The 27,615-nt window shown below is 45.4% G+C and overlaps 1 protein-coding gene across 1 annotated transcript; it reads left to right on the top strand.

The window, feature by feature from the left end:
- On the top strand, nt 1–26,121 carry NPL (N-acetylneuraminate pyruvate lyase). The gene is made up of 12 exons (XM_090048166.1): nt 1–299; nt 1,226–1,294; nt 6,493–6,566; nt 6,883–6,970; nt 9,885–9,942; nt 12,209–12,284; nt 18,334–18,426; nt 19,861–20,009; nt 20,197–20,243; nt 20,597–20,681; nt 23,524–23,563; nt 25,409–26,121. The coding sequence occupies exons 2-12, from the start codon at nt 1,230–1,232 to the stop codon at nt 25,567–25,569; spliced, it is 936 nt and encodes a 311-aa protein (XP_089904292.1). The 5' UTR covers nt 1–299; nt 1,226–1,229; the 3' UTR covers nt 25,570–26,121.
- The last annotated feature ends 1,494 nt before the right edge of the window (nt 26,122–27,615 follow it).

The raw sequence follows: 27,615 nt of genomic DNA on the forward strand, positions 1-27,615 counted from the left end.
AAAGGCCGTAGCAGGAAGCCCCGGGCTCCTGTCTCCCTCCTCTCCCATCCCCCGGCTTTAACCACAGTGAACAAGCAGCAGCAGGGTGCGAGCAGCCTTGCCCTACGTACGCAGGAGCAGGGCAGGCGGCCGTGCGAGACCGGCCTCGGGCCTGGAGCGGCCCCGTGGGCCGGCGCGGCCCTGCCAGCCCCCGGCGCGGAGCGGCGCGGCCGGCAGTGGGCATGCGCATGCGCGCGGCGGGCAGGCAGGGTCAGCGCTCAGGGCTCGGCGCGCGGGCAGGCTGCTCGGCCGCGGCACAGGTGAGAGCAGGCGGAGGGGCTGGGGCGGGGCATGGGTGCCGGCAGGCGGGGCCGGCCTCTGATCCAGCGCCCGGGCTGGTCCTGACTTCACCTGCCTCCCTCCCGACCCCCCGGCGCTGGGGTCCGGCTTGGGCACCCCCTGCACTGGGGCCATTTCCCGCTCCCTGCCTGTCCTGCTTGAGGTGCGGGGCTCCTGCCTTCTTGCCGGGTCCGCACCGAGGGGTTTGACCCCAGGGCTGATAGAAAACTTCTACTTCAAGCAGAGACCCAATGGAAGTGCTGTCAGTGCCAGAGGGGTGTGATTTGCAGTGACATGCACACCTGGAGAAACATACTCGCCCATGCACGCGCACCTGGAGAAACATGCACACACGGAGACACGCACACACATGCACACAGAAAAACACACGTATGCGCACAGAAATGCACACACGTGCACACGGAGAAGCGTGTGCGTGGAGAAATGCACACCTGCAGACAGAAACATGCACACACAGAGAAATACGCACACACACAAACACGTGCACACATGGAGAAACATGCACATGTGCACATACAGAGGAAAGCATGCACATGCATACACACAGAGACCTGCAGATGTGTGTACCCACACAGAGAACTGAATGCACATGCACACACATATGCACACACACGTTGTAGAAACATCTTTGCAGTTTACCTAGACTAGGTGCTACCTTCCCCATGCTCAGCCTTTGCTACTATAATATACGTACTTGCATTTGCTTGTTTTTCTCAAGTTGCACACAATCTCTTCCCTTTCCCCCACCAAGAAATGTGTGAAGTCCACTTGTTCTGAACTTTTGACTGTAGAGCTTTGTTATTAACAGAGGTTACTCGGAATCTGCTTCTCCTGTCAACAAAGGAATATATAGATATTTTTGTCTCTTTCTGACTTCTCTCCACAGCGCAATGGCATCCCAAAAGAAGTTGCAGGGTCTTGTAGCAGCTACAGTCACTCCGTTGACGTCAGATGGGTAAATACTACCGTGGACCAGCACAAGGGATGCTGTCAAAATTGGCAAGCCCCTGTTAATGCTAATTATACCTGTGTGCTGAAGAAGCATTATGATCCTGACTTTTAACAGAAAATGAATGAATGTACTGTAAACTTTTATCCCAGAACTTTATTTCTCTACTTCTTTGTCTACAACTATTTACTGAAAAAAAATCAATTTTCTAACTATCTTTACCATTCCAGCTATGATGGGTGACACAGAGCAATGGGGTTCAACCTTTTTGGCAGGCATCTCGCAAATTAGCCCTACATCCTCCCTGAGTGCCACTCCAATCTCCTCTCCCTTACTAATCTTCTGCTCTATTTCTGCTTCTTGCCCTGGGCTCCTTGACCAATCTGCTGCTTTGCTTTCTGCCTTATCTGCCACAATGCTGCCTGTTCCAGCTCTAATTTTTTGGTGTGCCACACAGAGGTTGCCTGTGCCACTTGTGATGTGTACCCCAGGTTGGCCACCCCAACATACAGCATGGGGCATATGTGTGTGACAGTAGTGAGAGAGTGACTGGTATTCTATTCCAGGCTGTGCATTTGTTAGCACAGCATTTGTGCAACAAGTGATTACTATAAAGTCTTTAAAGTACAAGTTAGAATCTTTCCAACTAGACTTTCAGAACTCAAGCCAAGTTTGCAGGCATGGGAATGGGGAAAAGCATTCTGACTTGTAAATAAGTAGATGTGATCTGGGGTTGTAGAGAGACAAAGCATTCAGGATTTCACTCTGTCACACGTGGAACACAGCTGGCCCATTCTGTCTTTGTGCGAGCAAAGAGAAGGGTCAAGGTAACATTTGACAGATGCTGTTAGCAGATTGCATCCTGTGATTATGAAGGCTAGCTAGCCTGGGTACTTGTCAACACTTGTGCAAATGCTGTCTGTTTAGTCCTTGCAATTGTATGCAGTTGTACAAGCCATGTCCATGGGAGGCACATACAGCACTCTACGACCACTAGCTAATTACACCTATGCAGTGAAGAAGCATTATTACCCTAATTTTAACAAATTGCCATGCAGAAGCCACTGGCTGGATTTTTATAGGTGCTGAGCATATGCAGTTCTTAACTGTAGTTAAAGACATTCAGCAGTTCTAAATATCAGGGTCTGAGTGAGTAGCCCAAAGTCCAACAGCTTCTGTGTAGTAGAGCTAGAAATGGAACAAGAAATCTTCACTCTCAGGTCCCTATTCTCTGTCACCCCATCTTTGCATTTGAAGGAGGACAGTGAGATGGGGTGGGAGAGGCAGAGATGATTTTAAGCCATCTATGTCTTTCTTTAATGCAGGGGCTTCTTGGCTCCTGGTATAAACTGGATAACCACAGAACTGTTCGTTTCTCCTTTCCATATGTCCTCAGGAAGCAGAGAATAGTCATAGTGTGTTCTGGTCTCCCCAGCTCCCTGACTCACAAAGGGAACTTAAACAAGGGGCCAGGAGCATAACTTGTGCAGAATCCTTACTGTCAGGCCTATGCTGGCTGGAAAGAGACTGTTGGGATGCAGGATATGTTGCCTGCCTTCTTTACAGTCTCTTTACACTGTCAGAGTAGTTGTTATGGCCCCCCCCCTTTCCCAGAGGATAGTGAATCAGGAGTTGTGCTGTTTTTCTTATAACTTAAGAGCATCCTATTCAAGTGTTAATTCTTCTTAAGCTACAACATACAATATGAGAAACACGCATATTCTGTGACAGATGTAAGTGGTTTGTTTTGTCTCAGTTGTGGTTGAGCCAAGACCATGGCCCATTCCATCCCTTGGAGAGGTTAGGTGGTGAGTATCCAAGAATCCAATAGGAGGGGAAGCTGTGAATAATAATATTTTTACTGTGACCTCCTTTTAAATAACTTCTAAGTGCTCTACAAGCGACAGGCATACAAACCAATGAAATGCAACACCACAGGACTGGGCAGCCTGGAGCCATCTAGTGGAATACTGAGGGGTGGGGAGGGTGAGAAAGACTTAAAGAAGTCATTAAAGAAAATTGTCACCATTTTTTTTAACCAGTTCTGAACCATACAGTTCCATGTTTCTCTCTGGTTTCTGTAGTGAGCATGCTCAGTTTAAAGTTAAGTTCAAATTTTTTTCCCTTGCCTTTTTTTTCTTCAAACTCAGCCTGGTTTGGAGACAAGGTGTTCTTTCATGTATTCACCAGCAATAAAAGTTCTGAAGGACAAATTATCCTTTGTTGACACAGGCACAATCCATTGTGCCCGAGCCAACCTAAGTTTGCACAGATTATTGGAATTTTGCAAACAGTTCTGTTGATGTAGAAGAAAGAATAGAATTCAGTCCAATCTATCGTATCTCTGCATTTGTAAAGAGCAGTAAATAAGAGACATTGTGAATCAATAAGTGAATTGATTTTTTTTTGCACTCATATCTGAAAGACTACCTAAAAAGACTTCCTAGAATTCATTTTGTTCACGTCAGCCACCTGAATGAACCCTGTTGGGACTGAAATGAAAATCAGTAGTACCCAGTTTGAAGCCATGCTCTTGGGGAATAATAAAATGAATTAATGCTATAAGCTGGGAGTTCTTCAGTTGGAAATGAGGAAGAATTGAAAAACCTGGGGGTAATAGTTGATCACAGCATGACTGTCAGTTTCCAATATGATGTGAAAAGGCAAACAGTCCCACCTTGTATCAAAGAAGGTGCAGGTTTCCCTCGCTTTATGTGTTGTGTATGTGCAAATTCACTCTTACGCGATGACCCTTTTTAAACCAAAAATTTGTCATATGCGAGGTAAATTCACTCTTATGCAATTGGTGTGGTGGAAGTCCGCAGTCAGCTGCTTTGTGCAGTGCATTGTGGGAGTGATGCGCACCAAAATATAGTCTCCTGTGTGGATCTGTGTTCCTCGCTCATTGTCTGCAACACATTTCTGTAGTTGCCATCCCCATTATGGTACCATCACACTGTGCTTGTGTGTACTGTCTGCTGTTGGTGAGTACCAAAATTGTCTTGTAAAAGTGGTAGAAATGGGTCTGGGGGCCAGTACAGTTGAGGTCTTGGAACGTATCCCTATTTGTTACTATGTAAAGTGGGTTTCCTTTATGCAAATTTGAGCTATGCACCACTTTCCAGGAATGCGTGTACAGCATAAAGCAAGGGAAACCTGTATTTCCAGTAGAGACAGAGATATATCAAGCCATTTTACAACATAATCTGGAACATTTTGTTCAGTTTTGGTTGCTACATATAAGGAAGATCATTTCAAAATGTAACAAATGCAGAGAAGGATGATCAGGGAAATGGAGTATGTATCTTGCAAGAGAAGGCAAAAAGTTGGCTTATTTGGTTGAGAAGGGAATCTGATTGTTAACTGTAAATTTGGTGGTGGTGAACCCCCATAGAAGGAGAAGAAAGAGTTATGGTAAAGGATAGTGTTGGGACAAGAACAAATGAGTAAGCACTGTCCGTGAATACATTTTAGGCTGAAAAGGAGAAGTGTTTCTAACCATCAGAGCAACAAGGTTCTGGAACAGCTTCCCAAAACAGTGGAGTCAAAAACTGTAATGAGTTTGACCATGAAGCTTGATCAGTTTGTGAATGGACTTATAGGATGTGGTTGCCTGCAATAGCAGGAGACAGGAGTCAGTGACCCAGGAAGTCCCTTCCACTTCCATGTTCCTAGGAATTTTTGATGCCTGCAGCGGCTTCTTTAATCTTGCTATTTTTGCCACGCGCCCTCCCCACCCTTCCCTGATTGGCTGGGGGCCCTGATGGTCCTGCTGCTTGCTGCTGATTAACTGGGAGGCAAAATCCCTAGCATTTTTACAACTGTGGCTTTTGCCTCCTGGCTGATCAGCAGCAAGGCCACCAGGGCTCCTCTGCCAGTCAAGAGGGGTGGTGGGGCAAGCAGTGAAAATAGCCAGATTAAATTAGCTGCTGCATAGTGCATTCTTGCTGTAATTTCAGTAGGTTCCTACCTATGTTCGTTACCTCTTTCCAGGAGTCAGTTTGCTTGGCCACTGCGGCAGAGGATTTAAAAGGGTCAAGACTGAGAGGAAGAATTAGGAAATCTTACAGTGTATGCATTAAAACCCTGGGGGAAAAATACAGCGTTAAATACCCTGTAGCAATGACAGAACAATGACATCTAGGTTTATGTTTAATTGGGCTTAGACTCTTGCTCCAGAAACCCCAAATTAGGTTTCATGTACAGCAGGGCTGTCAAACACGGCCTGCAGACTGGAACTGGCCCATGGAGCCCATGCACCAGCCCTGGCCCTGTGCAATGCATGTGGCATGCAGGCTGGATTCATGCAGCCGGTGCCCTGGATCCCATGGGACATGTGCAGTAACATGTTCAGCCCATGCACTATGGGAAGGGCATGGCTGGGGCTAGCCCCAGAGGCCACAGCACATCCCAGGGCCAGTTCATGCTTTATGTGGCGCACAGCTGTGTGCACCGCACATGGCACAGAGGGCTGACATGGGCCACATGCTCCACAAAGTACCCCACCAGCATTGGAGTCAGCATGCAGGGCTGGTCAGCCTGGAGTGCATGCCCCATGCCAGCCCCTGCTGTGTGCAGTGTGCTTGGCTAGTCTGGCACATCGGGCAGTACATACTGGCCGCAGGGCTTGCTATGCAGCCTCCAGGTATGCAGCCCCCAGGTTCAGCATAGGATGCATGGTGCCCATTGCACATGGACTAGACCTGGCAGTGCAGGTGGCACAGAGGGTCTAGAGCACAGGCTGCATGCAGTACCCTGAACCAATGCCCTGTACTGTCTGTAGTGCTGGATCCAGCCCATGCACTGTGGGCAGCAGGCAGCGTGTACCTTAAGCCAGCCCTGGGGGCTGGCACATGCTGTGTATGGCACGTGGGTTGGACTTAGCATCATAGCTACTCCACAGGGGGTTGGTCCCAGTCTGGCCCTCAGACCAGCTTCTGGGCCAGATGAATTTGACACCCCTGATGTACAGCACACTTTCTAGACTCAGCAGTCTCAGTCCCTAGTATCCTGATTAGATGCTTCATGTACAGAGTTTCCCCTACATCCTAATGAAAGCAGCGTGTGAGAATTTTGGTCTAGTCTATACTTGTGTCTCTGCCAATGTGTTAGGGAGAAATGTACTAGCAATGGACTTGGACAGGGCTTCCTTCAATACAGATGTTGTTTATAGCCTTTCCTTTTTTTATTTTCTTTTATTTCAGAAAAATTAACCTGTCTGTGATTGGTCAGTATGTGGATTACCTGGTAGATAAGCAGGGAGTGAAAAATGTTTTTGGTAAGTCTTTATTAGAAATTACATTGTGCCTCTTCTCATGGGATACAGATGTACTGTGTCTTGTCAGCCAAGATGGGGTGGAGTAAGGGAATGGAAGTATTATAAAACTGTGTTTTTCAGTGAAAGAGAGCATAATCTAAACTTATAGGATCTGCTCTTGCCCAAAGTTCCAGTTCTGTGCAGGATAGAATAAAAGGAACCATTTTTTTTATATCAGTGCTTTCTAAAAATGTAAAGATCTGCCTTAAATAAAACTGGCACAGCCTCTGCAGGTTGGCCAGACCTTAATGAGTGTGTTGTGTTCTGTTTGAAACAGTGAATGGCACAACAGGAGAAGGGCTGGCGCTGAGCTCCCAGGAGAGGAAGCAGCTGGCAGAAGAATGGGTGAATCAAGGGAAAAAAAAGTGAGTATCTCTGGGGAAACATTTCTGTTTGCCTAAATATAACTGCTTAGCTAAGCAGAGAGATCTGATTTAATTGTGCAAAGTCACATCCTCTAGTTACTTCCCCTATATTTTTTCCCTGGCCCCTTTATCGGGATGTCGCTAGAAGTGTCAAAACAAATAACTGTAGTCCTGTCTGACTCAGCCATCCATGAATCACTGACTTCTTTTCCACTCCTGGTAGGGCTTCTGGGTCTTCTCTTCCCATTCCTTTAGTGAAGGGGAGGAAAGATATTTTGGTAGATGTCCTTTTAGAATGATTTGGGAATAGCGAAAGAAATGAGTGATGTGACACAAGAAATCTTTTTATCTCCACTAACATGGCCTGTGTAAAAGCAATATTGCAACACCTCACAGTCTTTCAATATGTGTATATATATTGAACACAACACCCCTGAGGGGTAAAGAAATGCTGCTGTTTTCGTTTTCTAGATGTGGAATCAAGGCCTAGAGTGACACAGTAAGTTCAGGTCTTCAGAGACCCAAGTTGCAATCCCCTAATCACTATTCTGTCCTCCCTTTGTGATATCTTTTATAGTTTGATACTGCTTTTCTTTGCCCTCTTTGACACTCGTGCCAAAAGTGAAGCGGGGGTGTGGAACAGAGAAGGAAGGGACATAGAAAGTAAGAAAAACAATGGGCTAAAGGAGGTGGCAACAAATGTGGTGCCCAGAATTAGCAAGGCAAGATGATGACTATGTGGAATGAAGGAATGGTGTGAGCAGTAAGAAGTAAGAGGGAAGGGAAAGAGAGACAGCACTTATAAGTCCTGCCAGTTAAGAAAACTACCTGCTATTGGGTGGTTTCAGCAGTAAATGCAGCTGGGCCTATGTTAAATTGTTTTGTTGGAAGTTTAGGTGCCGTGTGTGTGGCCGGCCATAGATCACACTGAATTTAAACCATGCTCACTGTTGGTTTTACTGAACCTCTTGCTGACCCCTATTCTCAGCACAGGATGAATTTTCTGAAATAGACAAGGCTACTTGCCTTACATCTCATATGGGCACACACGGCCAAGGATGCCTTCTCCCATAGAGCGCACTGCATGATGTTCTTGATGGAATACCAAGGATTGGGCAGGTAGGGAGCAGCTTCCAGAAAGCTGAATATTGATCAGCTAGCACAACGCAAAGACCTGGAAGCTTTTTATAGACCTTAGGCCACATCATACTCATGTAGGTAAAAGTGGGAGAAATCAGACAGGGAGGGAGACCAATTAGGGCTTTGTCTCCCCTCTGCATCCTCCCCCTACTCCTGCTCCATGACATTTGGGCAGGGATGGGAATGCTGCAGCTCCTTCCTCCCATCTCCTTGCAACCAGGGAATTGGCAGTCCTCACAGTGGTGGGGAGACAGTCAAATGTAGGTGATGTGAACTGGTTTGTACCAGTGAAAACAAAACAAACGTTTTGCCAGAAAGTTTTTATTTGGCTTTACATTTTAGGGATTATTCTTTGGGAAGTAAGGCAGAAATGAGAAGACAAAAATATTTCAGAAGGTAGGATGAGGAGAGTGTGTGTGATTTGTATGTTCCCAAGAGAAATCTGGGTTTAGTTTCTTGTTAAAAATATATGACATTTCCCATAAAAAAATAATGGGTGTTTCTTTATCCAGCTTTAAGATTAGCTCTCCGAATTTGCTGAACACGATAGGTATTCTGCACATTCGTTTTTATCTGTGTAAAGTGGTGTCAAGCACCATGAATTGTTCACAGAGATGTACAGTAGGGGTATGCAAAACGGGCCCTATTTGATTTGGATTCGAATTCAGCCTGAATTAGGGGCAGTGATTTGATTCATTGATTCGGATCATGGTCCCTAATTCAATTTGGCGAAATCCAAATCTGAAGATTCAGTGCTGATTCAGAGAATCAGCGATCTGGACATAGACACAGCTTGAAAAAATTTTTCTACGTACCTTAAGGTAGCAGGTGCAGTACATGAACGCTGTGGGGCTGGGGCGTATGGAGCATTCCACGGGAATGCAGGGCGGCCCTTCACATGCTCAGTGGCGAACCCAGAAGTGGACTGGAACTACTTCCGGTCTGCTTCCGAGTCCACCGAGGAGCATGCAGGGGGTCCCCCCATGCTGCCTTGGTTCAGCGATCGGCTGCAGGGGGACCCCAGATGCCCCCACCAGACCCAAGAGGCACCAGTCGCCAAGCCGGAGGGGTGTAGGTGAACCACCCCCCCATCCCTCCCCTGTGCACTCCCCAGCAGACCCAGAAGCGGATTGGAAGTCCTTCTGGTCCACTTCCGGGTCTACTGCCGAGTGTGCTGGGGAGCCCCCTGCAGTCCTGTGGGACACTCCATGTGCCCCAGCACTGCAGTGTTCACAAGTCCCTGCTTCCTAGAGGTATGTCGAAAAAACATTTGAAGCTTTCTCTATGTCCAAATCTTTCCAATTCTCTCTTAATTGATTCAGAGGGTTCCAATTAGATTCGGAGAGATTAAAGTGTTCTTTGATTTGATTCGGATTCAGAGATTCAGCCACCGAATTAGGCTGAGTCTCCGCCAAATTGAATCAGGGACCAAAGCTTCACACAGCCCTAATGTACAAATCTGACTCCACTAGGGGCAAGGCAGAAGGTAACCTGGAGAGCGTTTATTTTAGGACGATCAGTGGACTGTTGTAAGGCAGAAACTCTAGGAATTAGATTATGACATCAGGACCTGGGTGTGGAAGGGAAGTAAAAAGTGGGGTGCTGGACTAATCTTCCTGTCACATGTTGACACTTTTAGTTCTAGATCTCATTTAGTTTTAACAGCTCTGTGAAGTACCTGTTCTGGGTTAAATACTGGGCTTCATATACAAATTCTCTGGTACCCTTCACCAATGCTAAACTCCCATGATTCTTTGTTTTTTCTCTTGTACAGGTTGGAACATGTGATCATTCACGTGGGAGCATTAAGTCTACCAGAGTCAAAGGAACTGGTGTGTATATGATATTTTCCTAACCCCTTTCCTTTATCTTACTGTTTGTGTATTTGTTTGTTTTCCCCCTGAGTTTACATGCAAGTTACCATTTCTTCTCCATCTTGGGGGACCTTCTTAATTCTTGAGTACACAAGTGCTGAGTCTAATCAGATTGAGCTGGTTTGCTTTACCAACATTTCCCTGGTGGTGCTGTCACTGTGCAGAAGGTATTACTATTGGAGCCCCATCTTGAACAAAGACTTCCTTGTCCAAAGTGCTGAATAAATGCAAAACAATGTGGGTTTTTATATATATATATTTATATAAACTAAAACTAAAAACATGATATATAGATATCTATATATCATGTTTTTAGTTGTAAAGAAACCCATCTGAAAGTTACGTGATGTCCCTCACGTGAACTAATCCACTCATCTCAATAACACAATTATCATGTTTTCTTGCATATAGCACTCACCTGCTCCCCCCACCTCCAAAATTATCCCCCCAAAAGTGGGGTAACTGCATTAATCAGAGAAGCTAATTTGCTGTCTGAAATAGAAGCACCCTGCTTTGATTCCTCCTCCACAGTGCAGAAGTTGTGGTATAAAAATTTAGGCAGTTAAGGCAGTCAGTTGATTTAATGGTTCTTATTGTTTCTCCTTTTTCATGCTTTTGATGTTCCACTAATCTTGCTAACCTTTATTAGGGCAGTTTTGCTCTCTGCTACCTGCTCCTAACCTCTCCCCTCCTATTTCACAACCAAATCAGGAAAAAGAGGCTGAGTCACCTGAAGATTAGATTGTGTCCCTGCTCTTTATGGCCATAACTCTGGTTGGGGGGAAATGTATTCATTCTGCCTTTCAAAAACAAGATGTGCATATTCCAGGGCATGCTGCATGCCAGAAAACACAGTAATAATTTAAATTATGTTAATGGCTTTACCATGGGTCATTTTTAGGAAAAATCCCAGCTACCCTGGGATGGTAAGGCTACTGTGAGTTAGTTAATTGGAGAGGCCAGCCTCACTGCCCTGAACTGTACTCCTGTTGTGGATAGGTTTAATATAAGGTTTCTAATTTTGAAGGTTTATGTTAAGCAGTTAACTTAAGGAACATAGGTTTGGAAGAGCCCTCCTGGAAGTCTGTCAGCTTGTCATGAGGTGGTTGTCCTGATGTCACTTTAGTACTGCTGCATCATGGTGTTTGCTATGTCCTAAAGAGTCTCAGGGATTCTTTAACATGCTGCTGGGTAGGTGTGCAGGATTCAGAATCTCTTCTCAAAATCGGGATGCTTCTGGAGAAAGGGTGACAACCTGAAAATATAAGTGACTGAAGGTCTACTGCTGTCCTACACAAACAAACCCCCAATTCAGCATAAGTTGCACGAAAATACAAAGAGGGTTAGTAGCATTGTGCTAGTGACATGCAAATACTACAGTGATTGGTGGATTAGGAAACTAGACCAATTGTACGTTTCAGTAGCAACCCAAAAGTACTAGCTACCGGTATTATCTAGATCCCTGAATATAACATATCTTTCCTGGCTTCCTCCACTTCTCCCCTTCATTCCTTTCTTTTTTTTCCTCAATTATTTCTTCTTCACTATCTCCTGTGAGTCTTCCAGACCCTCCCACTCCTCTTTCTTGGCTATCCCTTGCTTCTGTGTATGCGTACATGCATATGGTAGTGTAAAAGTGATGTTGTAGCCATGCTGGTTCAGAAATTATATGAGGGGCAAGGATGCAGAGAAATTTTCAGGCCAAGTTCACTTGTTTCCTGGGTAACTGCTTGGGGAAGGGTGGGAATCCAGGTCATGTAAATAAGTGGAAGGAGGGATTTTAAAAAAATCTTAGGGAGCCAAGTACTGATTTGCCAGCTCTTCTTGATTTCTACAACAGTAGATGCAGGCAAGCTGCTGAATCCCTATGTCCCTCTTTCCCTATCTTTACAATGGAGCCAGTGACACTAACTTATTTCAGGGCAGATAAAAGCTATTAGCCTGGGATACTATTTATTAATCAGGTAGAGTGTGCTTAGACATGTATGTAGTCCATTCTGTTTATGAAAGGTTAAATTTATCTCCAGTGTAAACTGGCACAACTCACGCTGACCTCTGATCTGACTTGGTTCATAACTTATGTTTTTCTTAGGGTTCATAACTTATGTTTTTCTTAGGGTTTCATTCATAGCTGTGGAATGTAACAATCAAGATGGTTCCTCTCTTCTATATATGTGAAAAACATCTACTGCGTATATATATACCTCTTGTTTTTCCTTTCTAGGCCAGACATGCAGCTGAAATAGGAGCCAGTGGCATCTCTGCAATAGCCCCCTTTTTTTTTAAACCTAAAAACAAAGGTGAGTAGGCTTGCTGTGGCTGTCAGACTCTGTGAGATGCTCTTCTTTATCAGTTTCCTGAACACTCAGAGTATTAGCAGTATACTCTGGGCAAGATAGGAGGGCTGTGAGAAGCTTTGGTCCCTGATTCAATTCAGCAGAGATTCAGCTCAATTCGGTGGCTCAATCTGTGAATCCGTATCAAATCAGAGGACCCTTTAATCTCTCTGAATTGAATTGGAACCCTCTGAATCGATTTGGAGATTCAGACATAAAGACAACTTTAAATGTTTTTTCTACATACCTCTAGGTAGCAGGGGCTCCTGAATGCTGCGATGCTGGGGCGCATGAAGTATCCCACAGAGGTGTGGAGGCTCCCCAGCACACTCGGCGGCAGATCTGGAAGTGGAACAGAACCACTTCAGGTCCACTTCTGGGTCCTCCAGGGATCATGCAGGGGGCTCCCCCATGTCCCCCCAGCTCAGCGACTGGTGCCTCCTGGGTCTGGGGGGGCACCTGGGGTTCCCCTGTGGCTAATTGCTAAGCGGGGGTGGGGAGGGGAGACCAGCACGCTCCCCAGTGCACCCGGAAGTACTTTTAGTCCACTTCCAGGTTTGCACGTGGAGGTCCCCCCCACACTTCCCCGCACTCCTGTGGGACGCTCCGTGTGTCCCAGCATCACAGTGTTCACAAACCATGCCTGCTACCTCAAGGTATGTAGAAAAACTTTTAAAACTGTGTCTATGTCCGAATCATTGATTCTCCAAATTGGCATCAAATCTTTGGATTTGGATTCAGCAGAATCAAATCAGGGACAATGATCTGAATCAGTGAATCAAATCACTGTCCCTGATTCAGGCCAAATCCGAATCGAATAGGACCCACTTCGCACACCCCTTCCAGATAGCCTAAGCCCGATCAGCCCCTAACTGACACACCTCCGAGCCTTGCAGGTATTATCAGTTCCTGGTTCTGTGTGTATCATATTACTAGAAAATATAACAATTTGTTGTGGTGTTTTGATTTATGCACAACCGTCACAATATGAAGAAACTATAGGAGCACAAATAATTATTGTATTTACTCAAAGACAGCCCTGATTATAAGATGACTGCCCACTAATTAGATTCTAGTTAGGGAATATTTACAATTTTGTTATAGTTTTACAGGTGTAGACTGGCGGGCCATTAGTGGGTGTTCCTGTGCTGAGCCACACACCTTCCAGGCTCTGAGTGCCTCCCTGGGGGCGCCTCACATCTGGCCCACCTCCTTCCTGGAGGACACCTGCTAGTCTGGGGGTAACGCCACCACCACCCAGGGTCTGGACTGATCCTGGCTCTGTGCCTCCTGGGAAACACAGACCTAGTAGTCCTTGACTCACAGCAAGAACTTGGGGTGCTTCCCTTGGTCTGAAGCAGAAATAGTAGTCTCCCTTGGTCAGCTGAACCAGGGGGACCCCAAGGCATAATTTAGACCTTCTCCCAATAAGTCTTCCAGGCTAGGTACAAAGGAGAACTTTACTGTTACAAGGAGTAGGTTTGGAATAGGGTACAGAGTAGAGCAATATCAGAGAAATCCCATAGAGTGAACAGGGTGGCTGGGTAGCCTTTGATCACGCAACTGAGTTACTGAAAGCTATATATCTAGTTAGAGCTCAGGTAGCTTACTCACACGTATCATTGCGAGGCAGGTGGAGATTCCCTCTGGAGGTAAGCAGTTCATTGCTCATGAGCTTCAAGAGAGAGAGCAAGTTTCAGATGATCCAGCTTCTTTCTGAGTTTTTTTCATCATGGCTACTGCCCCTCCTTCTGGGCAGTCCTTCACTTATATAGCCCTTATAACCTCATTTACCTGATCCAATGAAGGCCAGCAACTGTTGGGTGCCAGCCAACCAATTTGAAATGCATCACTGGTTGCCGGGTAGACTGGCAGGGTCTCTAGCACCCTCCCAGTCAGGCTGGCGTTGCTTAGAGCAATAGGGAGCTTAAGCTCTGATGCCAGTCACGTAGGCAGAGGGAGCAGGTTTTCCCCCTCCCTCTGGAATGTATTCAGCTCAGGTTACACCTCAGGGTTACCTGGAGCCCATGGGATGTCTGCCCTTTGCAGTAACCATGTTAACCAAATTGTCACATAGCAGAGTTTTTGGGGAGAGATAGAGGTGGCATTCTGCCACACACACTCGAACTATTAGAGGTTTGCCTTGAATTTGCCCCTCTCCCACTGCTACAGCAGGGAAAATAGATCTGGGGGGTCAGGTAGCCCCTTTGCCCTCTGCTTCTCCCCAGCTTCTTCCCTGGGCAGCCTCTTCCCCCTTTCCTTACCGTCAGACCCTGCTCTCCCTGGGCACATTAAAGTGAGGAACAAATTTGAAAACAATAACCTTGAAATTAAACATGGCTGTAGCAATCTGCATGTAATACCCATGCACTTAGTTCATCCAGAATTGATGCATGTTATCTTTTTTTCTTCTTGAAACTACTGTAAGTTTTAGCACAGGTATTCCATAAACACACTTTTGAGCAGCATTTTGGCACCTGTTTATATGTAGAACAAACCTTTTTTTTTCACCAAAAAAATCACTGTATCTTTACAGTTCTGTCTCACTAGTTCACCTGGCAGTCCATGACACATCTACAGATAAACTATCATCATCCCCATTACAATAGCCATAACCGCGCACCCACTGCCCGCACGTCTATCCCTATCTCTGCCCAATCCAATCGTGTAGGAGACTGCCTTAGCACCCTCTTCCCCCTCCCAAATGTTTCCCCAGTCCTTTCACTGGTTATTGTCATCATCATCGTTGTTATCCTCTCCAGTTGTCCCACCTCTGCACATTTTGTGCCAGTGTTTTCTCTTCCATGTGTCCTCTACTCTTCTCCCTGTCATCTTGTTTTGCCTTCCTGTAGTACACCTGCAGCTCAATCGCTCCCATTCTGATGCAATCCTTACATGGGAGGTTTGTATGCCTGTACATGAGCAGGTTCCTGGTCTTCTACAGGGTACTCCTGAAGCAGATGAACTGGTTGAAACAAGCTGTCAGGGTCCCTTGCTGCTTGGTCAGGTGTCCAAACAGCACTACCTCTTTGGTGAGGGTCATGACCAGTTACCATCATGTCCTCATGATTCTCTTCCACATCTCTCTGGTGTATGGGCAGTTCCAGAGAAGGTGGTTGATTGTTTCCTCCTTCTACCAGTAGGTTTGCCTGGTGCAGTTCTGTGGGCCCCTGCCTTTCTCTGTGTCTCGGTACCCACATGGGGAATGCCCAGTGGGTTACCTGCCAGTTCAAATCTTTATGCTCCTTCTGCAGGTTTATGTGGAAGATTAGCTCTCACATGGCCTGGCAGCTATTGCTGAGTAGTATATCCAAGTGTGACAGTCTTGTCCCTTACCCTTACCACATCCTGCATCTTACGGTGGTTGGCCAAGGTCACTGGAGCCTTTTTGTGCAGTTTGTATTTGCTCTAAAGGTGTTCTTTCAGTGGTGTGTACCAGTATTACAGCAGGTGCCCTGCGAAGTATCTTATAAAGCAAGCCATTTTACAGTCTGCTTCAGTTGACAGTTTGCAGATTTGGTCCATGTACTTGGCCTAGTGGAACAGGAGAATGTTGTTAAACAGTTAGTCTTGTTTAAATGTCTGGTCCACATGGAACTGAGGAGCAAATTTGAAAGCAATAACCTTGACATTAAACATGGCTGTAGCAATCTGCATGTAATACCCGTGCACTTAATTCATCCAGAATTGATGCATGTTACTTCTTTTTTCTTCTTGAAACTTCTGCAAGTCTTAGCACAGGTCTTGTCCATTTAGTCTTGTACAGCGTGGTCCTTGCAACATTCTCCCATCTCGAGCCCCAAAAGAAGATGCACATGGCTCTTTGGATACTATGGACAACTTTCTCTTGGGGAGCAGGGGGAAGACCGGATGTACATAAGCACTGGTAGCAACACCATCCTCATGAGCACCACATGCCCCCCTATTGACAGGTGATGCGTGTTCCATAGTCCCAGTCTATGCTTCACTTTGGCCTCAGTCTTTTCCCATACCTTGTCCATTCAGCTCCAGATTGAACTCCACCCCAATGATTTTCACCACCTTGTGTGGGACAGAGACTCCCAGGGCCAGCAGGTACCCTTGCTCACATTGAGCTTGGCCCCTGCCACTGCTCTGTATACCTGGGTGTGTTGTAACACTCTTTCCACTGACCACTTGTCACTGCACAGGACATTGAGGTCATCCATGTAGGCTTGGACTCTTGTTTCTGCCTCACTTCCCATGGGGATCTTCATTCCGCTGATCCCAGGATCTCATATGAGCTACCGGGTTAGCAGTTCTGTCATGCAGATGAACAGGATTGGGGAAAAATGGGCAGCCCTGCCAGGCGCCTGACTCCAGTGTGATCGGGGCAGTCAGCAACCTATTCACCAGCACCCTGCTGCTCACTTCAGTTTACAGCATCTTTATCCAAGCAATGAAGGTCAGGGGGCCCACCATTTTCTTCAGCATCTTTAACAGGACCTGTGAGACACTTGGTTGTAAGCTTTCTCCAGGTCAAGATTCAGCATGGCTGTGTTCCGCCCTCTCTCCCATTGGTACTACAGCATGTCTTGCAGTTGTAGCGTGGCTTTGTGGATCAGTTACCCTGGCACTGTGCATGATTTCTTCATGGATCGTGGCACTTGTAACAGACTTAAAGCACTCAACCAAGACTTTGACCATCAGTTTATGGTCAAAGTTCAGGAATGCCATGGATTCCCAGTTCTTCAAATCCTCCCTCACCACCTTCTTATGAAGAAGGGTTATGAGGCCCTGATCCATCCCTACCTCCAGGTAGCTCTCCTGCAGCCATTCCCTATACACCTTTAGCAGGTCTGGACCCACATGGTCCCGGGGGGTGACTCCTTGAGCAAGCTTTCTGTCCCAGAAGTCTTACAATTTTTTAAGCTGTGGGGAGTCTTGGTGGTCTCCTCCAGTGTCTACTCCTCCACCAGCTTCTGGCCCTCATTCCCCCCCCAAGGATCTGGGTGAGCTCCTGCAGGTAGTCCTGCATGGCCTCTGGGTCCTGAACTGTTTGGGGCCCCATTTGGTAATGTTTGCCAGACATTTAAGGTTGGTGTAGAAACAGGAATCACTGGAAATGGGAAAGAAAGGCACAGCTCAGTTGTGGGAGTGAAGAGGAAGTAAAAATGTATGCAGTGTAGTGGCTCACCATGACTTGAAAAAGAGTTGGTGGTGTGGGGGACTACACTTAATGGGCCCCACCATTAAATCTTATTCAGATGGGTTACTACTATCAGTCGGGGTCCTTTTTTTAATCTGTTTGATATTGTCTGGTTTCTAATAAAATGTTACCAAAAAAAAAGGTTCCCATCAGATTGTTTCTCCCACATGGGCTATGTGTTTTATAGCAGAGGTTCCCAAACCTTTTCTTTTTACAGACTCCACTTCCAGATTTACCAGCTGTCTCCGTATCCTTTCCAGCACGTTTTATATTTTAACTCCTTAAATGCCAATCATTGTAATGAAAATTAAATCTGCCATTTCACAATTTCTCCTGTGTACCCCCCAGTGGTACATGTATCACAGTTTGGGAGCCCCTGTTTTATAGTCATACTCAGTGTTGGCTGTATTTAATCAACTTCATAGTTAGTTTTCATGACTGAGCACATGCTGCTTTTGACAGCAGGTTAATGATAGACAGTGTATTTAGTGAGATTTCCTTGTATGCAAATGTAAGATGTGGGGCTGTTTTCCCCATGCCAGCTGGGGGAAAAAAACCCCTCATCTTGTATTTGATTAAATGCTGTATGTTTTTTAACCATGTACCATAAGTAAGGCCAAGAGCATATACATGTTGTGGTATTGTTGACTTTTGAAACATATGCAGTGGGGACCACTAGAGTGGTCATAAAATATTTAATTCCTGTACAATATGCCTGCAAAGTGCAAAGAGATGGGACAATGGCAGCTCCCCAGAGCAAGCCTGTGAACCTGAAGTCCTCTTCATTGGAATGACCTCCTTCCCATGACTCAGTATGTGACTGTTTTATTTCACTCTCTCTTTCAGATGCCCTGGTTGCTTTCTTAAGGGAAGTTGCATCTGAAGCCCCTCACATTCCATTTTACTACTATCACATTCCTCCTTTAACAGGTGTAAAGAGTAAGTACCACTTGTCCACATCAGGGTGCTCTCACCTTCAGGAGCATCTGTCAGCCTCAAACCTCTTTCCACTGTCTGCTGCTAGACCACTAAGAACAAGATGAGATTAGCCACCAAGCCAGCTTCCTAGACCAGGCCTTACCAGTTAGTCAAGGAAATTTTGACAGCTTAAAGAATTATACTCTTATCTGGCTTTGTGTAAAATTAATACTCCTCACCACCGTAGGAGTAACCAGTCTGTATTTGCCAGTTGCTCTGAAATGCCCCTTAGCACAGATGATCAGTAAGGTCTAAGATATAACAAAAAGATGTATTACATAAACAAGAGAAATCTTAAAAGCAGGAATATTGAGACAGACAGAAACATAAGAACAAAACTTGTAAGAATTAGATATGATCTTACCTTGCACTTTACCCTAAAATGCAGCTTCTGCCTTGGACTCCATCAGTTTTCTGCATGTAACTTGTTAGCTTGCACTATCCAGCCTCCATCAGCCAGGGGCCTTAGTTATCCAAAGCCCACAAGTCCTTAGACAACCATTTTCCATTCCAGGTATGTGTTAAGTACCTTCACCTTATCCATTCATCTACAATCACAGAATCATAGAAAATTAGGGGTAGTAGGGGCCTCAGGAAGTCATCTACTCTAACCCCCTGCTCAAAGCAGGACCATGCCCAACTATATTATCCCAGCCAAAGTTTTGTCTAGCCAGATCTTAAAAACTTCCAAAGATGGAGATTCCACAACCTCTCCGGGTAGCCTGTTCCAGTGCTTTACTACCCTCCTGGTGGGGAAGTTTCTCCTAATAATCTGAATACATTCTTCTTTTCAGTTCTCAGGGAACATGTATATATTATTATGTGGGTAATTCCCAACTCCCTACGATATGCATCTGTATATCGTGTGATACGTCATTCCCAATACATCCACAGTGGCTAATACTGCTACTGCTTGCCCCACTGCCAAGTGGATAGGGATTTGAGCCATGGGGCCAAATTATTTTGATACCTCTGTTATAAATAATATACAAGCCAGGAACTGAAAAATGATGGGAGAAAGCCACTAGTAGCAAAATGATAGGCGCTCTTCAGCTGAGTGGGGTGTGTGTTTGATCACTGTAATCCTGGCTGTTGTCAAGAACTAAGATCTAGGGGAGCAGGTGTCAGTGAAAAGGTTGTGTGAACAATATCATGGTACTGATGTAATCATCCTCAAGTGCATTTGTTCACCTGTTCATTTATTTCAGAGATATTTTTATTATTTGTTTTAGAGCAGTTTAAGTAACCAAGCGCTTAAATGTGGACCAGAAAGTTGTACAGGAGCAAGTCTGCCCAAGTGAACTCTGGGGGACGGTGATGCTTTTGGGGAGGAGAGCAGGGACATCTCATGATACTGAAGTATGATGCTTCATTTGAGGTTGGTGTTCTGTGCAGTTTGTATTGAGGACCTGTTGGATGGAATAAAAAAGCAGATCCCCACCTTCCAAGGCGTGAAATACAGTGACACAGACCTCTTGGACTTTGCGCAGTGTATGGACAAGTATAACAAGGAGCAATTTCTGTTACTCTATGGGGTGGATGAGGTAAGGGCCTCCCCTTCTAGCAATACTCTAAAATCATATGGCTGATGCTAAGATGTGTTGTGTCAGAACAATTGCCACTCAGAATGGAATTTAATCCCAAACATTGTAATGCCTTGTACTTTTACTGCTTTTACTTCCTTTTTGTTTCTATTATATGAAGTAAAACACTTTGTCTTTCACCAACTAGCAACTGTTAAGTGCTCTGGCAGTGGGGGCAACTGGAGCAGTTGGAAGGTCAGTTCTTTTGTACTTCTTATGTTTTGTTGCTATATATTCCTGGTATCTCTGGTGGGGATCCCAGTTGCTGCAGTGTCCAAGCATTCACAATCTTTAATGTATTTTTGCATCCTCATAATGCCCTTGTGAGGGGGGAGGGGGTGCTATTGTACCCCACTTCACAGATGGAAATGAGATCCAAATATAGGTTCGTCTACAGCAGGGATGTCAAGCTCCCTTGGCCCCTCCCCAGGTCAGAACGATTACATTCTGAAAATAAAACGTTATGCTACAAAACCTGGGTGTAACTTACTCTGATCACAGTGGCCTGTCTAAGCAGTGCTTATTGATTCCTCTTTGGTTTTTGGCAGCACATACAACTACTTGGGCCAAGCAAACAACTTGATGTTCCAGGCTTATGCAAATCAGGACTTTGCCTTAGCTAGGAAGTATCAGGTATGGCATCTCCACCTATCTGTAACAGGGGTGGCCTTTCTTTCCACCCTTAAACTTCTTTTATTGAAAAAAGTTTAATTCTTTCACTCTGGGTGTTTCCCATGTCCTGTATATATTGTACTGTACTGGTTTCTCTCACCACCAACAACAACCAGTCTGTCTGGCACCCAGGTAATCCATTTATTTATGTTTTAAATACACACTCTAGGCATTTACCCATTATCTTGTTTTAACCAGTCACAGCTGGCTTTTCTTCCCTTTGGGTAACCTGCTCTTCAGCCATCAAAACTGTGTGCAGCAGATACTGTTTTTCTTTTCTTCCTATGGGCAGGAATGTTTGGATTAGTCCCAATCACGTGCATGCACATCGTTGCTTTGGATTTGGCCCTTTTCACATTCCAATGTATGCTCCTTTCACCCAGCCTTCTCCCTCTGCCCTTCCAGTGCATGTGCATTCACAGCCCCTTCTGACTAGTCTGGGCTACCTGGCTACACCACCTGGCTCTCCTGCCCAATTCAGACTGAGTTTTATGTCTGAAAGACAGCTATAGCATTCTTTAGTAATGTAATACCCTGCTTCAGCAAACTGTTGTGACCATGCAGCATGGTAGGTTTGAGGAGCAGCCTGTGAGTTGGACTCAGGTCCTTCTTGGCTTGCCAGGAGAGAGATATCTAGCCAACTACTGGCTGAAATTATCTACAATTTCTCTGAAGGAAGCACAAGAAACTCTTATTGACACTAATGAGATTTTTGCTCAGGAAATAGTTCCACCTGTCTCTGCTGAAGCTCCCAATCTAGGACAAGGTTACTGAGAAGGTTATGATGGTCTTTGTTGTAATATTGGTTTTCCTAGACACCAGCCTGTCTGGTTTCAGGCCTGTACATGGTATAGGAATGACACTGATTGCCTGGGTCAGTCTCCTTCTGGTATAGAAGAATCAACAAGTATCCATGCTGATTAGTTTAGAAATGTCAGTGTTCTTTAACACTGTTCCCAGGCAGCTATTTCTGTTCTGTCTGAAATCATACTAGGAGTGCATGGAGCCATTTTTGAGTAACTTGCTCGTTAACAGTAGGCAATAGCTTTTTGCATTGGGGTTCTCTATGCAGCATTCCTTGGGTCGGGGTGCCTTTGCTGTTCTTACACTGAGGCCAACTGGAGGGTAAGAAGGATATGTGAGTGATAGTGTAGTCAATATGCAAATGATGCACCATTTTCATATCTCAGTCTGGAGCATACAGATTAACCCCTCAGCTCCTTGTTTTTTTTTAAAGGATGGACTAGTACAAGGATGGGCAAAATACAGCCTGTGGACCAGATCCGGCCTGCTGTTGGGTGCCCACCAGGTGATTGGAACTGGCCCCTGGGTGCCCCTGTGGCACTCTGCGTGGGGCCGAGCCTGGCCTGCTCCTACTTGGGACAGCTCACAGTATACTCCCACCCGCACACCCCAGCCCCAGCTAGCATGTACAGCTTCCTGGTAGGGCTACTCTGGGTGGGGCCACAGCCACTTGTGTACTGCTTGGCTGCCCATGTGATTCCTGCTCCTTCCCCTGCTGTGCTGCTTCAAACAGAGGGAAGCTGCAGCCAGGAGGATCCTGCCCCAGTGCATGGGGCTTCAGCTTCAGGCTACCTTTCATCCACTTGGCCACCTGGTGCGATGAGAAGCCACCTGTAGGTGGCCAAGTGGCTGAAAGGTAGCCAGGAGCTGGAGCTATACGTGCTGGGGCAGAAGTTGTCTGGCTGCAGCTCCCCTCTCCACCACTGCTGTGCGCACGCCCGCCCCCCCTTCCCATGTGCCACAGCAATGGCAGGAAGAGGAAGAGCCACTGGAGGCAGGGGAAGCTGAGCAGTACCCAGGTAGCTGCAGCCGCACTAGGAGCAGCCCCGCTGGGAAGTCATGCACGTTGGCTGGATCTAGAGCTAGTGGGGTGGGCATGAGCGCAGGCACAGGCTGCCCCTGGCAGGAGCATATGGCTGCTGCTAGGATGTGTTGTGTCTGGACAATGTGGGGCTTGGCCACATGCGGAGTGCTTCAGGACCAGATGCTGGCCAGGAGCAGGGTTACAGACCACATCTGCACCAGTACTGCCTGGGCAAGGTCTGCTGTGCACACTCCCCTGCACTTCTTCCCCCCACCCACCACTATCTGGCTCCCAGGACTTAGTGTGCAGGCAGCCCCCTGCATGTACATACTCCCCCCACACCTATGCTTGTACCCACAACCGCCTACATGCCCACCCCCACACACTCCTCCCACTATATGAAAGTAAGACTTAATTTTGAACTATTATGCAATTGTTTCTATACGCACTATTTAAAAACATAAATCAGGACAAAAATTATTTTTTAAAATAAAATTAGAATATGGTATAGTAGATGTCTGATTTATAGTATGCAATTTGTTTTTCATCTATAATTTGTTAAAATGATATCTTTTGAAAGATTTTGTGTGCAGCCCTCAACAGCTCACCAAAACTCATTAAGTGGTCCTCCACTCAAAATAATTGCCTACCCCTGGACTAGTGGCTAGAGCAGTTCGTTGTTTAGCTAGGATCCTCTGGAATAGGAGGTCTGAGTTGTAGGCCTTCAGAGCGTGGTGCAAGACTCAGCAGCCTTCTCAGACTATTGGGTGAAGGGAGCAGGTTGAATGAGAGCGATGGCTTGAGTGAGCCTGGTCCTTTTGGGTCATTTTATACTTTTGGAAGGGGGTGGGGGGACTTTTGCCTAGTTGTATGTATTTATATTATTGTTGTACAAGTATATAATACAGTTTGAATAGCTGTGTCTTGTATACATAAAGAAGTGAATAACAGTACTCTTGTCTTTGTCTTTTCTAGTTCTGTATTGGGGAATTCCTCAGCTTTGTATTCAAACTAGGTAGGTGCTGCAGTAGATTCATCCTTCCCTCATAACACATGGATAGTAAGCCTCTGAATGTCACTAGTGCTCCCGAGTTTCTACACCAGGAATTCCTTCCTGAAGGATATACAGAGTAGATGTCATGTCTGCCATTTCTCGAGCTATCAGCAGCTTTAAAAATGTGCCCTAGGTTGCTTGCTTCTTATCCTGACTCTTCCTATGCATTTTTTCATCCCAAGCTCCCTTCCAGTTCCATTATTTTGGGGTGTTCTCAATTCCAGACAGAATAAAATTAGTCTGACAAATAAACCCAAGGAACCTGATGCTCTTTTCCTCTTCCCTACTGTAATTTAGGAGTAACTGTGTCCACCTCAGAGTTATACCTGTGCAGAAGTAAATGAGAGAGAAAAGTCAGGCCCTGGAGTTTTAATGCACTTTTAAGGGCAGAAAAATTACTCAAAAAAATAATATTTTTTATAGCTCAGGCATGCTCCCTATATGTTTTCAAAGCTATATTTATTTACTCCACTGCCAGTTTTTTTTATGCTGCTAGCACTGCAGAGCCAAGATAGCTTTGGAAGAGTGGATTCTTTCTGATTTGTACATGAATAAGTTGTCAAATAAAATGTTGTTTCAGAACCTGTATGTAAACCTAGCCAATGGGGATGGGCCCATGGAAGCAGGCCCCATTTGATTCAGATTCAGCCTGAAATCAGGGACAGTGATTTGGTTCATTGATTCAGATCACTGTCCCTGCTTCAGTTCGTCCAAATCCAAATCGAAGATTCGATGCTGAATCAGAGAATCAGCGATTCAGACACAGACACAGCTTTAAAAGTTTTTTTTACATACCTTGTAGCAACACGGCTTGTGATCACTGCAGTGATGGGGCAGATGGAGCGTCCCACAGGAGTGCATGGGGGCCCTCCACGTGCTCAGCAGCAAACCCAGAAGTGGACTGGAAGTACTTCAGGTCCACTTCTGGGTCTGCCGGGGAGCGTACGAGGGGGGCCCTCCCATATCCCCCCAGCTCAGCGATTGGCTGCAGGGGGACCCTGGCTGTCCCCCCCAGACTCAGGAGGCACCAGTCACCAGCCAGGGGAGTATGGGGGGGCCCACTACACAAGCTCTGGCAGACCCGGAAGTGGACTGGAAGTGCTTCTGGTCCACTCCCGGGTCTGCTGCCAAGTGCAGTGGGGAGCCCCCCGCACTTCTGTGAGACATTCCATGTGCTGCAGCATCGCAGCATTCACAAGCCTCCTGCTACCTAGAGGTATGTAGAAAAAACATTTAAAACTGTGTCTATGTCTGAATCACCCCAAATCGATTCGGGGGGTTCTGATTCAATTCAGCGAGATTAAAGGGTCCTCTGATTTGATTTGGATTCAGAGATTCAGCCACTGAATCAGGCTGAATCTCAACCGAATTGAATCAGGGACCAAAGTTTCACCCAATCCTACTAGCCAGGTCTTTTATGGGTTCCTGGCTTGGGTTTGCAAAGTTGAGAGTTAGAGGAAATGTTTGTGTATTAAATACATAAATAACTCTAAGCTGATCTAGAAGACAAAGAGCAACTGGAAACCCCTGCAAAGCCACTTTTCCAGAGTTACTTTTGGAAATGTAAGCATATGTTAGTAAATATTGTGTAGGATACCTTTTGGAGGACAGTATGCCTAAATAAAGGTGGTTTCTGCTATTACCTAATTGCACCATTCTCCCTGCTGAGAAGTGTTTAAACCCAGGGCTTAGTCCTCCATGTCACAAAAGCTGAAAAGTTTGCTCCATTAATATTTTAGAGCCCCCGTTTAGTAGTGTATGTTGAAGTGAGATGATAGGTAACCTGCTCTCCTTTTTCCCACCTAGGTTTCGGTGTTGCACAGACTAAAGCGATCGTGACTTCCTTGTCTGGCATTCCAATGGGTCCCCCACGACTTCCACTGATGAGTGCCTCTGAAGAGTTTATCATGAAAGCAAAAGCCAAGCTGGACAGCCTACCATTCCTCACCACTTACCCAGCCAAGTGATTTGATATTAATGTGGATCTGGAGGTTTGGGGCCTTCCTCCATTGTTATGATCCACCTGAACGTCCCTGCTGGGACGCACCAACTTTTTTCAGGGAATTTGACTTTCTGTCAGGGGTGACCTTGGTGGTCTATAACTAACCTTCTCTCTCTTAGCTTTATGTGGAGGGGAAACTCTACAGTAGTTGCCTTTGCACCACAGGGCAGAGGCTTGGTATCTTCCAAAGAAAACAGCTTCTCAGAGTTGGAAGAATCTGGCTTTTCCTAAACAGAGGAGAAACATTCCTGAGTTTCTCTGAACTGGGAAGAGGACTATCTCCCTATTTCCATCTACCAGAATTCCCTCCAACTAGGTCTGTTGTTGCTTTTCCTGTGTTTATCCTTTCATTAGCATCCTCTTCTCAATGTAACACTATCCTGCTGCCTAGCTTGGTATTTTAATGCACTCATTTTTTATATAAACCTAAAAAACCCATGACTGCACACTGGTAAGGAAACCAAGGAGTATTTTTGAAAGCTTCATGCCCAGAAGACATTTCTCTTTTTGTAGGTTTCCTTCCCCTTAGTTTTTGCACTCTTTCATCTAACAAAACATTCAAAGACCCTTTTTTTGTGACAGGAAGCACTTTCAGCCCTCTGATGCAGGGGTCAGCAACCTACAGCCTGTGGACTGGATCCAGTTTATGGAACTTTTGGATCCAGCCTGTGGCTGTGGGACTTCAGCAGCATTTGGCGGTGGGGAGCTTTGACTGCGGACAATCTCCCTATGTCACTGTGGGGATGAGCACTGATTGCATGGTGCTCCGCCTGTGCTGCTGTGGAGACAAGTGGCAGTAGCAGCAGGGTCCTAGCACCTACCCGTCTGATTTTGACTCAGGGTGGTTATTCTAATTTGCAGCTGGAAGAGGTTGCCTGCTAGGGCTATGTGAAGCTTCAGTAACTGATTCAATTTGGCCCAATTTAGCAGCCAAATCTCCGAATAGGAATAGAATCAGGAGGCCCATTAAAAAGTCCAAATCGAATTGGAGAGATTTGGAGATTCAGAAGGCTTGCAGTTTTGTGATACAAGTTTTGCTTTCAACAGTTTGAGGTGCACAGACTTAGAAGCCAAGGTAGAGTTAGATGATTGACTAGGCTTTTCTAAAGATTATAAGAAATTTAGATAAGCTTTCTTTTTCGTCAGACATGGAACGGGAGATGGTCTCCCCATCAGCCAATGAGTATGTGCATCTGCACTGAGTTCTTGTGCTACCATTCCTTTGAGAGAGGCTGCAGAGCGCCAGCCTTACAGGGCTCTAGGTAGAAGTAAGCCCATGTACACTCCTAGTTAAAGCTATTCTAGGAAAATTTCTAGACTGTTTTTCCCAAGGCTGTTTATAACAATTTACTGTTTATAATAAAACCCAACTTTGTTCTGGTTTTCAGTATAATTCTGTTTTTCCCAAGGCTTTTATTTTGTTACTTTTAACATTATTTCTAATGGGAAATCTTGTTACTGTTATTCTAATGATGTTTACAAAACAAGACACTTTTTAATAATAGGTAATATAGAAATAACCTATCTAAATATGTGAACTTCAAGTGAGTAACTTCTTTTTGTTTTGATAATCAACAAAGCTGCGAAATCATTAAACTGGGTTTCTTCATGAACTTTTTTGTGTAACATTTTGATTATATTTCTGTGGGTTCTGGGGATCATAAACACATTCTTAAAAATAGTTGCATCACTGTTTTCTTTCTGCTTTGGAAAAATGCCCTTTGTGAAGCAGTAGAGAGGCAGGTGCATAGTAAGGAATTGATTTCTTTCTTTTTTAAAGTTAGTAATTGTTTTTACTTTTTGTTGCAATTTGGGATGAAAACAAATGTTAAGAGATTGAAACTTTTCCGGCCAGATTGAAATCCTAAATTTTGTTTACCTCTGCTTAATACATCCTAGTGGCTGGTGCTAGGGCTTGGCAACCCAAGCTACCCTGGCTTTGTTTTTGCCCTTTCATCTTCAATTTTGACCAAAAAACCCCACAAAACAAAAAGGAATTGGTAATTTTCTG

Source organism: Crocodylus siamensis, chromosome 5 (assembly GCF_052110815.1).
Source record: "Crocodylus siamensis isolate JL-2025a chromosome 5, ASM5211081v1, whole genome shotgun sequence".
NCBI lineage: Eukaryota > Metazoa > Chordata > Crocodylia > Crocodylidae > Crocodylus > Crocodylus siamensis.